The sequence below is a fragment of the Cicer arietinum genome, chromosome 6 (assembly GCF_000331145.2).
Source record: "Cicer arietinum cultivar CDC Frontier isolate Library 1 chromosome 6, Cicar.CDCFrontier_v2.0, whole genome shotgun sequence".
Classification (NCBI taxonomy): Eukaryota; Viridiplantae; Streptophyta; class Magnoliopsida; order Fabales; family Fabaceae; genus Cicer; species Cicer arietinum.
This window is the reverse complement of record NC_021165.2, coordinates 3,624,539-3,636,820: the sequence shown is the minus strand read 5'-3', so window position 1 is coordinate 3,636,820 and position 12,282 is coordinate 3,624,539. Positions and strand designations below refer to the sequence as shown.

The 12,282-nt window shown below is 27.9% G+C and overlaps 1 protein-coding gene across 4 annotated transcripts; it reads right to left on the bottom strand.

Moving 5' to 3' along the window:
• Positions 1 to 2,985: 2,985 nt before the first annotated feature.
• LOC101513942 (protein IQ-domain 26) lies at positions 2,986 to 5,467 on the bottom strand. Of its 4 annotated transcripts, none has more exons than XM_004503437.4 (4): positions 5,262 to 5,467; positions 4,300 to 4,755; positions 3,972 to 4,181; positions 2,986 to 3,870 (listed from the first exon to the last, which is right to left on the bottom strand). In XM_004503437.4, the coding sequence occupies exons 2-4, from the start codon at positions 4,702 to 4,704 to the stop codon at positions 3,178 to 3,180; spliced, it is 1,308 nt and encodes a 435-aa protein (XP_004503494.1). In that variant the 5' UTR covers positions 4,705 to 4,755; positions 5,262 to 5,467; the 3' UTR covers positions 2,986 to 3,177. The 4 variants fall into 4 exon arrangements, with proteins under 4 accessions (XP_004503494.1, XP_004503495.1, XP_004503492.1 ...); XM_004503438.4 differs by lacking the exon at positions 5,262 to 5,467 and adding an exon at positions 5,070 to 5,223; XM_004503435.4 differs by lacking the exon at positions 5,262 to 5,467 and adding an exon at positions 4,860 to 4,994.
• Positions 5,468 to 12,282: the final 6,815 nt, after the last annotated feature.

Sequence of the window (12,282 nt, the reverse complement as noted above, 5' to 3'; positions counted from 1 at the left end):
CGTTCTCTGTCTCTTGATTTAGTATCTAAATAAACCTATTTAAGCTATGGTTGTCCTTTTGTTTTAAAGAGCTGATTCTATTGTAGGAAATTATATTTTTTAGAATGATATTGAAAATTATTCTCAATAAAGATGTTTGGTAAACAAATTTTAAATTCTAGCTCAACCAATCGTCAAACAATATTGTTAGGTTGAATATTATATTTTAAATTTAATTTCAATACCTTACATGAATTTATAGTGATAATTTTATCATCATATTCATTCATCTTTATTGAAAATTATTCTCAATAAAGATGTTTGGTAAACAAGTTCTAAATTTTCAATAAAGATGACAAACGATATTGGTAAGTTGAATATTATATTTCGAATTTAATCTCAATACCTTACATGAATTTATGGTGATAATTTTATCATCTCATTTATAGAAAAAAAAGATATCTAGTACAAACTTGTCGACTTCAAATTTCCCATTTCCTTCAAATTAAAAAGAGAGGAAATGGGTCCATATACTATTTGCCTAAAGGTACCACAGGTTGCATATTTGCCATTTCAAGAAGTCTAAAATTAGATGATTATTCATTCACCTTTAAAACGTGTAAAAAATATACTATAAAATTTAAGTTTTTGATAACATTATAAATTCATTTTTTATTATTAAATTGATTTTTTTTTAATTATTAGATTCTAGAATCAGAAAAAATACTGAGAATTTTGTGGGAGAACATTAGTAGATCTTTCTACGAAAATTAGCTTTTCTAAAATTAATAATTAGTTTTAGAGCTTTTAACTAAAATTATAAAAACAAGCATAGTTAAGTAATAGAAACATGCTAACTTGTGTTTGTTTGTCAGAAAAATCTTATTTTAAGCTTCCAATAGTTTTAAAAATACATAAACAAACGCAATCAAAATCTTCAAAATTATTTTTTTTAATAATTAAAAGAATATGACATATTGACTCCTAGCCTTAGATACAAAATTTCATCAACAGAATCAGAATTAGTAGAAATTTTTTGTTGTAACTTAAAATCTATGCAAGAAGAGTACACCATGGGCCCAATGACTAAACTCATATCCTATTGCATTATTTATTTATTTTTAAAAATAATATAATTCAAAGTTATTATAATTAAAAAATTATAAATCTACGAACAAATTTACAGCATTTAAATTTGTTTAAAATTTTCCATCACGTAGGTCTGGGAGGCAATGAAAAAAAAAAAAGCAAACGAACCTTCAAAATATTTTTCACCAATAAGAATCATAAAATGCATGTAATAAACTTTTTTTACTTCTTGTGTTTTGTATCTTTTGTTTTTTAAATTGTTTTGGGCTAGACATGTTGGATCTCTCTGGTGGGATCAAGCTGAGGGAATGTGAGACCTGAAAGCGATAGGGCTCGGCCCATTAAGGTGAGGCACCTCATAATCTCTCAACAACAATTGGAATAATTTACCCCTATCCTCTCCATAAATTACCCAAATTACCTTCCATCATAATAAATGGAAAAAATATTTATCAAAATTGCATGAATAGAATTATGATTTTTGTAAATGTTCTATAGAAATATCAAATTGTATTTTCTAGAACATGTTTAGAATCTGATGAGATGAGGTTGGTACATTTTAAAAAACTTAATTTGATTTTTTCACACACATCCGGAATCTTATATAGGAGAGAGGTTTTTTTGTGTTCTTAAAAATTTTAATTTAGTTTGTTATCGGATAAACTATATAATATGGTAAGCACAAAGTTTCTAATCACACCCAAGGTAGGAATGCATATATAATGAGTAAGTTAAACGTGAGAGAATAATAGTCGGATACGAAAGTGATTAAAGGCAAGGACCAACCTATTTAAGGCTAAGTGTAGGAGTGTAGGCAATGGTCTACACTTAAATATTTTTAGTATTTAATAGCATAAAAAAAATCTATATTATAAAAAATATATATTATAGATTGTAATTTTCACTATATTTTAATTATTTTTTAAATAAATACGTGAGTGTTATTATGATAATTTTTAGATGTGTTAGATTTACTAAACATTTTTTTATTAGTCATTTTGTTTTTAAATGTCTTTAATTAATTAATTTGACTAACAAAAGAGATTTATAAAATAGTTTTAGACTATCATTCTATTATAATTATTCAATTTAACACGTCATAATTTTAAGTATATTTCTTTTATTCTTAATTCATAAACTATAATATAACATATGATAATAGTTACAAAAGATATATAATGTTTCCACTGCTCTAAATTTTTGAATGAGTCTTTGATCAAACGGGATGATAATAAATGGATATATTGATACACATTCAATATTGTTGCCACAATGCATTTGCATTTGCATTTGCATTTCCCCAATGACAATGTTAACAAGTTTGCAGCCAGCAACACGCTAGCATTGTTATCTAAATTAAAATTGATTTAACTTTTGTAAATGAAGGTTTAAGCGAAGTGTTAAAGAAAAAAAAGCAGAATTTAGAAAGTTAAAAATGAGTGTAGACACACATACATAACAGCAAATGTCAAATCATAGTACGTGATGCAGCAGGAAGACATAAACTGTGTTCCCTGACATTAAAGATTCCCCCACATCATTCAATGAAAACCGATTTCTCAATCATTCTTTCTTGCAATTACTTGGGATTTTAATACTAACTTCAACTCATCAACAATTTCTGATTGCCTGTGATTCAAAATTGTTGGAAAACTATTTAATATGCCTTTTATTTCCTCATATATTAATGCTGTTGCTTCACTTTTTTGAGGTACATAGTACACATTTTCTTTCACCTCAAATATAATTAAGCTTTAATTTACACCTCTCAAAATAGGGGTAAAATAGAATGTTTTCTTTTCAATAACAGAACATATAGAATTAGTTTGGGTCATGTTTTTCTACTACCATTCTTTCACACAATTTCATCTCCTCTCTTTCAATTAGATACAAAAAAGTGAAACTATACTAAACAAATTATAAAAAACAAATTCAAGATAATTAATTACTCTTGCGCTGAAAATGTAGGAAGATAAAGTTCCCTGTTTCCTACCCACTATATGTCTGCAAATTAGAGAGCTAATCTATTTTCCTATTCAAAACAATGTGATAGTAATAAATACTTAAACAATAAGAAAACTAGCTCTCTCATAAATGCTTCTTAACAAATCACCACTTCCTCTGATTGGAAAAATTTCCATCAAAATCAGTGGACCTATCTAGTTTCCTCATAACAGCATTCTTAAAATTAACAGCTTCTTGAATCTGTGAACAAGATCTCTGCATTCTAACACCACTCAAACTACTTCTAGATTCCATCATTTCATTCAGTGAAACCCTCTTTTTTGGTTCTGGTCTTTGCTTTGGAGCACTATGAGACCTTAACTTAGCCTTAAAAGACTGTGTATTAGCCATGTAATTAGGAAAATCACCATATTCACCAATGTAAAAATTGTCTCCACAAATTGTTTTAGGTGTTGAAGGTGCAATAAAACCACAAGTGCAAGAGTTTTTGAAACGTGGTGTGCTTTGTGCTGTTGAAAATTTGTATTCTTCACCTGTTATTCCCCAATCTGATTCGTTGAAATTTCTTTGATTTGGAATGAATAATTGAGATGGAGTGATTGGAAGAGGAGATGATAGTGTTTGAAATGATGGGTCATCTCCAAAATCTGAAATTGATGTGTTGCTTCTTCTAGACCTTGATTTTGGTCTTCCAGTATCAACTTCTACTATTTTTGGACTCTCAATTTCATAACTGTTTGTGTTGTTCATTGTAGCGTCAAATGAAGATGATAGTCTTCTACTGTGGATTGGAATTGATGCTGTGTATTCACTCCTATTACTCTCATTGTACCTTTCCTGCAAAACATTTTATACAAACAATTACAATTACAAATGCAAAGTGCAAACAAAACACTATTCAAGTGATACTAGAGAATATGAGATCTGTAGTAGTGTACCGTGGATCTTCTTGCTTGTGTTTGAGATCTATGTGTTTCATTCTTTGTGTTGATGAGTCCACGAGATTTATGAGACCTTACTGTTGCTTGAGCTCTAATTAGAGCTTGCATACTGTGTAGTGTTGCTGTTGCTTGCTTCCTTACTAAGTACCCTCTCACAAGTGCTTGTAACTTTACCAATCCCTTTAAGGCTCTTAGTGCTTTCCTTGCCTATTATAGAAACCAATTTCAAATGTCATAATAATCCACATTGCCACAACAAAATAATTATTATAATAATAGAAACATCAAGAAGGTAGATTAAAGCATCAATATTGTATTTCATTACCAAGTAACCCCGAAATATGGTTTGAATCTTGACAGCAGCAAATCTCTGGTGTCCACCACCAAACATGCTGTCTCTGCCGTGGCTGGTTAACCTAACAACAGCCACAGCAGCTTGAGCAGCAGCCACGGCAGCATCTGCTGCTGCTGCCGTGGCAGCTGCAACGGCAATGGCATGCTTGTTCTGCTCCTTCTCAGTTTCTGAGTAGAAGGATTGAACCCAAGCAGCTTCAGCAGGTGAAATGTTAGGGGGTATAGTAGCTGGATTATGACACAATCCTCTTGAATCTCTCTCTGAAAAAGCATGAGGAGGAGGAGGTGGAGTCCATTTTGTGCTTGAATTATTTTTGTGTTCTTTGTCTCTCTTTATCCCAAACAAACTCTTCAACCACCTTGTGGCTCTTCCCATTGGTTGCAATCTTTGATTTCTTGGAATACTATTGCAAGTTGAAGTGAAAACCTACAATACAAAACAAAACAAAACAAAAACAAGTCACAGTTTATTTAAGACCATAGATAAATAAAATGCCTCGTGAAAATCTACATTACATGACAAAAACACACCTCTGAAAACTGGAACATGGGTGAAGGCATGGAAAGCAAAATCAAACAACATTAAAATAATGAAATATATAAAATGAAAGATTGTGACATTCACATGAACAAAGAAAGTAACTAACCATGTTACTATTAAACAAATAGAATATTTTTGTAGTAAAAAAAATATGCACCCCTAGAAAGAAGGGGTGGTGTGATAAGTAATAAAAAACCCACCTTGGTAGAATAAAATTCTTGAAAGGAAAAAGAGTTCAAAAGTTGAAAAAGGAAAAAGAGTGGAAAGTGAAACTCCCAAAATTGTCCATTGAACTCTCAGAAAAAAGTAGAGAAGAGAAGAGCCCCACAATGAAAAAATGTATGTATGTTCATCTGTCCTTATGAGCGATGTGTCCTTAAAAAGATAGATACCTCAGTCCTCAGTGTCTTAAAATATCTGACACACTTGTGAATGCATTCCTAATTTATACTAACACCATCATCATCTTCTTCCCTTCTTGTAACATATCAATCAACATCTTTTGCTTTCTGCAATTACTCTATTCATTCATTCTATTTTCTCAGTTGCTAATTGCTACTATAGTATAACAATTCATCTTTTTTCCAACCGAGTTGTAACTTGGAATGTCATAAATGTCCCACTTTATTAACTTTCATCTATTTTCAATGTCAAATACTCTATTCAAAAAAATACAAATCACACATTACACATCCAAAATAGATTAAAAAAAACAATCTTTTTTAAATGTGTGATTTTTATTTTTTTCAATACACTCTTTTACAATTAGTATTATTGAATTATTTGTGTGTATAAATAATATTAATAATATATTTTTTAATATGTATTTTTTATTATATTTATATTTTATTGATTAAAATTCACATAACTATCACTAAATTTAAAATGAAATCCATGTAATTTAGTAGTACTTATTTAAATTTTATCCAATTAAAAATTATATTAAAATGTGTGTTGTTAATACTTCTTGTAAAAAGATACATGGTTGGATCGATAACTTGTAAAATTATAGACATGGCTTTTTATTGTATTTTTCCAAATATCTATGTTACTTTATAAATTAAAGCTGGAACAATAAAAGATAACTTTTTGATGAATCAACATTGTTCGTTTTCCTCTCCCAACATCCTACCTATGCTGCTCACTGCATTCTAGCCTTCATCTTTTTTATATTTATAATTTCTTTCTATTTCATTGTTCTATTTTTCTACTGTGTACTCAATTATTTGTGTACCAATTTTAGCTATCCTATTTGTTTTTAATGTCCTTTCTTTGAAACATGGACATCATGGCTTCTAATGGGAAAATATAGGGTCCTCATAGTAGCTTGGGCCTTGGATGTTCACTAATAATTGTTCCTCACTGAATGATTGTTCTTCAACATTTTAAGTATGTTTACTGTTTTTATTTTCATCTCAAAATGTTTACCAAATAATTACACTTTTGTAAAACCTTCTTAGACAGTATATTAACAATGTTATTTTGATATATTTTACTCTCCCTGGTTCTTTTTCTTCAAAATTATTAATTCAATAAAAGGTGGTGTATGTAATTTATAATATATATTAAATATATTAATTTTTGTAGATTTAATTGTCTCTTATAAAAATAAAAATAAATTACAGGTAGCATATTATTTTTAGAAATATCTCACCAAAAATAAATTTAATTTGATGATTGCGTAAAAACTAAAAGAAATTATACTATAAGTACATACTATCCCGTGAGTTTTTTGGAATATCATTTTTATAAGTGGTTTATTGTAGACTAATAATAAAAAATCATCAAAAATTCTAACAAAAATTGACACACAAAAATAAATAAATACGCAATAAATATTTTTTTTTATTATAATAAAATCGACAACATTTAAATTATTATATCAATCATAAAAATATAAATCATCATTAAAGTCTACTTCAATGAGATAATATCTGTTATTGTTAAAATTTTAAACTTTTTTTAAAATTAATTCGCAGAAAACTATAGTTGATGTTAAAATTTGTCAAACTAAAAAGTGTACATAATATTGATCCTCAAATTATTTAATTTTTGAAAAAAAGTGTAAGGAATCCAGATTCAAAAGAAGCTTGTGGTACTAGACTAAGACTAGCAGGAGTTAGGTGACTGGAGCGAATCAGATGAAAACAAAATTTCCCTGAACACGTCGCTATTAACGATTATAGTGCCACTTTGTTATCTAGCTAGTAAGCATATCAAGCACTAAAGCTATTAGGGTTAACGGGGAGACCAAAATTATGTCTGCAAAGTACACACAAATATAATAAATTAAGCTTAATTATTTATGTGTTACTTATAAAATTAGGACATTTTAATTTTAGATTCTATTAAATTTTAATTAGTGTTTTAGTCCTTCTTGAATTGATTTTTGACACAAATGGTTTTTTTACGTTATGATTGTGTAAACTTAGATCTTCTTTTTTCATATTAGAGTGTGCATCTTAATCTTAGTTACGACTCTATATTTATTGGAATTTGTTTCAATTTCTGCAGGCATAACCTTGAAAGTGTACTTATATGGAGTCAATCTCATTTTAAATTTTTATACTTCGTCGAAGGCTTCTTGCAAAAGGATGAGAATTTTAAACACCTTATTTATCATTTTCTAATAGGAGGAACCAACATTCTTGATGCTCAAGGGCACCATGTTGTAGTGGTAGTTGCCAATATCAATCATAAATACAATTTGTTTCGATTAGCTAGGGGCATCAATATACAATTACACAATGAATATATGTCTCTGAACGGTAATAACTCGAACCTAGATAAGTTGTCAAGTGGTCTATCGGTATCGGAAAAAAATAGGTATTCTTATAATAGGTCTTGTTACAATCGGTATAATCAACACACATATAATTTTTTTTACGATTACAACATTAGAGAGCTCAGTTGTATACTTGGCCTCATAAATGACATTTTATTTTATAAGATCTTCCATTACTTTCTTTGTTGCCTTAACCTTCTCAAGCAATTATTTTTAGGGGCATTGCGCTACCCAACGAGTAGAGGATCGTCCACAACGAGTTGGTGACATGAAACTTTGAGATCTATTCCTTTCATTTCAGTGAAAATTCGAGCTAAAAGGTCAATATTCTTTATGGGATGGAAAATTAGCAGTTTTATCTCTAACATCTTCAGGGAGATCAACTTCAATTTTCAGTATCTTTTTGGGATCTTCACACAACCGGATAGGAAGGAAATCCTCGTTTGGTATTGGCCTCTTAGTTGCAGGCTTGCTCCCTTTCCAGGTAGGTCATTTCCATTATCCTTGTCTAATATGGGCTACTCGAGACGAGTGTTAAATTCAGCTAGATTGATATTCATAGCTATTGGATGCTTAATGGCTACCCTTATTTTCTTCGAGCACTCATATTTATCAACTGCCTTCAATTTTGCTTCTTCATTTGTCAATGAGGTTGTAAAGTACCTCTTATATGTCTCGAAGTCGCGATCAATTGTTACAACTTTGTGATTAGTAACATAGTACATTAACTTCAAGTGCATCGTCGAAGACACGATGCACAACTTAGAAAAGTGGTTCTTCCGATTATACAATTGTATATTAATTTGTAATTTACAATGAGGAATTGAACCTTGATTGTTCTCTTTGCTTTCTCGGCTTTGAATGCTACCAACTACTCCACAAATCCCCATGGTTGAGTGGTTGAACCATTAAACCCTTAGAGGAATGTAGGTGGCATCTGTCGTGTGGAAGTAAGTTCTTTTCGTTCAACACGAGATCTTGAAGAGGTCATAATATATATGTCGTGAGAGTTTCCTTATATGTCTATCAATATCTCGAAATGTCAAACTTCTCCATAAATACCCTTACTAGATGGGGTCAATAGTTTGGGATTCTATTGATGAGGTATTCGTTAAAGAAATCCATATGAGACCTCCTTGACAACCTTTTGGTGGAGATGGTGCGTTATCATCAATATTCAACATATCTATCAACTACCTTTTATAAATGGAGTTAATGGTAGAAATTTTTGAACTGGAAAACCCACCAAAAACAATCATGGATAGGTCTTCGGGGTATCTAGTATTCTCGTTGGGATTTCAAATGCCAATAAATTTCAGGGACACTATCATCATCAAATTCTCTTAAGGATTCGAGAATCATCCAAAAACAACATAATAATAATTTTTTTCAGAATGAAATATAAATAAAAATTGTAGTTAAAAAAACTATGTATGTGTTTTAGTTATTGTTTTGCTTATATTTCGTTCTATAATAATAATACATTTCATTATATGTTTCATCATATTCCTTTAAAATGTTAACAATTATCACCTTTAACTCAATTGCAATCCTCGTCTCAAAGAAAAATGTCTAGATTTTCTTATGCACAACACCCTTGAGGAAGATAATATGTTTGTTTATTCTATAAAATTAATTATGATTAAATCGAGTTTATAAGTTTGATTTGTATAGCCACCAAGATTCCTCTAAAAGTTCTCACATGGATGCATAATTTTGAATTATGGGCTGGTTGAGGTCATGCAATTGGGATATTTTACGGAAATGCTACTTCTACACGGCTTTGACTATTTCTGTTCGACTTTGACTCAAATTTACAAATCCTACTTTTATTTCTTGGTGCCAACTTCTTTTAAAATGTTAATCCTATTAAGTGTTGTAAAAATCATTCGAGTTAAACAAGTATTTATTTCTTATAAAATTTTTAATTTTTAATTTTTATAGATAATTTTTTTTTAATTTTTATTAAATTATTATGTATTGTTTTAAGTTTCTATTAGAATGTCAATATATATTATTTAAAGAATTTTTGTAAATATATTTAGAATATTGTAAAACATTGTTCCAAAAAATAAAATAAAAAATTAATTTAGAATAAATTAAATATATATCTTTTTAAAAATTGTAAACTCAAGATAAAAAAAAATAATCTAAAAATTAAATTTTAAACTCATTTTTTATTAAAAAAATATTTATAATGTTACAAAATTTAATGTTAAAAAAATATCTAGTAACGTTTCAATATGAATTAAAACTGTCTACATTATCATTTTATATAAATTAAAAATGTTTATAATATTATTAAAGTATCAATTTTAACGAAAAATAAATTATTTCTTCTTTTGAATAGGAAAAAATAAATTATTTTTTATTTGTAGTCAACTTAAATTAATTACCTCTTCGAAATAAAATATATATGCTAAATTAAAACAATTTTTTCAAAATAAAATATAAGCAAATATCAACAACTTCTTTTATATTTAATGATAAAAAATTTAGAATACTTTTAATTTAAATTTTTCTATTTTCATGATTCGATTTTATTAGTCAAATAATATAATTTGAATAATAAACTTAATTTTTTATTAGAATTATATAAATTAAATATGCATAATTTGATCTACTTTTATTTATAATTTAATTGTGGATGGAGTAATTATTTAAATGTGCATGTTAAAAAATAATGATTTTTGTTAAAAAGGAATTCTTTTTAAAGCTTTCAAAATTTGACCAACCAAATCTAAGAATTTTTTTTTTTTAACTAAAGACACGTGTTATTTATTTGATCGCTAGAAAACAACCTAAGCAATAAAAGTTTCCCCTTTGCTAAAAAAAGATGGTTTCTCCTATTATGCTCTTAAGTTAAATAGATTTAAAAAAAAAAAATGCATTTACTCAACCGATAAATCCCAAACTCAAATGTATTCAAAATCAAAGACAAGTAAAGGATGTAGTCTATTATTGGTATACTTTGTTTGGAATTCAATAACTTTGTACTACCAATTTGAATAAATATGGTATAACATGTATATCGTAAAAAAGTAAAAATCATATTAAACAATAGATAAAATTATATTCTTAGTCTTTTTTATTTTTTAATTGTAACACTTATATGTTTTTTAATCCTTTTTCTTTACATAGGTATTTTACTTTTTTAAACATGCACAAATTAAAAAAAAGTTTATTAAAAGATAGTGAATGACAAACTACATCGATATTTTTTTAAGTAATTTTTGTTTTTTAAATATTTTTTTAATAAAAATATAAAACTAACAAGAAGATGAATATTTTCATCTTGTTTGTTTCTATATTCATCATATTTCTCTTCTTTATATAAATTAGTGATTTTTCATCACATAAATCTATTTTATGTGTTTTTTATTTTACTTTTTTTAGTATGACGTTGTTTTGTTCGTTGTTTTAATACAACTTTGTCTAATTTTTTTCAATCTTGTTAACATGTTACTTTTGTTCAAATTGATATATTTCTTGGTTTGATTTTCATTACACATTTAAGATTCAAACAACGATTTTGACGTCGTCAATATCACAGATCTCAAAACATTAATATTTCAGATACTTCTTTTTGTTGCTTTTGTAGATATTATTTTGATGCTTTATGTTGTTAACTTAGATATTGTGAATTTGTTTGTAGATCCATCTTTTATATTTTTAGCGATTTTAAATTCTTTTAATCTCAATCGATTTAAACAAATCAATATTACTTTTTAGTAAAAGTAAAATCCAAAAATTGAACTATATAATGTATATTACCCGATATTTTGTATGTTTTGAAAGTAATACAAATGAGTCATGTATGGTACAAGATGTTGAAGATTGAGAAGTACAAAATGACTAATTTGTATAAGTTACAAACCATAAAATATTAAAATGAATTTTCGAAAGATAAAGAACCGTCTAAAATGAACATTGGATAAAAAAGGCAAAATAGTATGTACTAGCCTAAATATTGACTCTGGGGTGTGTATTGGATAAAATGGGGTCTTAATAACAACTCATATTAAATTAACGATTATAATCATTTTCACTATCATGCTATTATAAAATGCATGAGCCGATTCAAACTTGGATGACTTGCTGATTGTGTGAATACAGATAATAAGGCCCAAGATCTTGTTGGGTCATTTTATTATAACTTTCGTGGATTGGATCAACTTGACAAAATCGTTTTGATGACTCTAGTAGCTAGCATCAAATTTTTTTGGGGGCAAGTAGCATCAAATTAATTAGCTCTTTAAAAAGATCAAATTAATTTAATTAGTGTGCAATAAATATAATTAGATATAACAAACCAAGCACATTTCACATCGGTCAGCAGCGGTACCGATGACAAACATAAAGTAAAAATTAGTCAATTTTTCAAGTGCCAATGCATTTTATTTGTCATCGGTTGCTAAATTATCAATCAATTTAAAAGGCCGTTGTGAAATATAACATTTTTACTCAAGGATGGTCAAAGGATAAGGCAATCAAGGCACCTCACATTAGACTTAAAAAAATCAATATTTTTTAAATAAAAAAAAAATATCATATTCTATTATTTTCAAAACTAAAATTAATAAAATATTTTTAAAACTATTATCTCAATAAATATTAAATTGATTGAT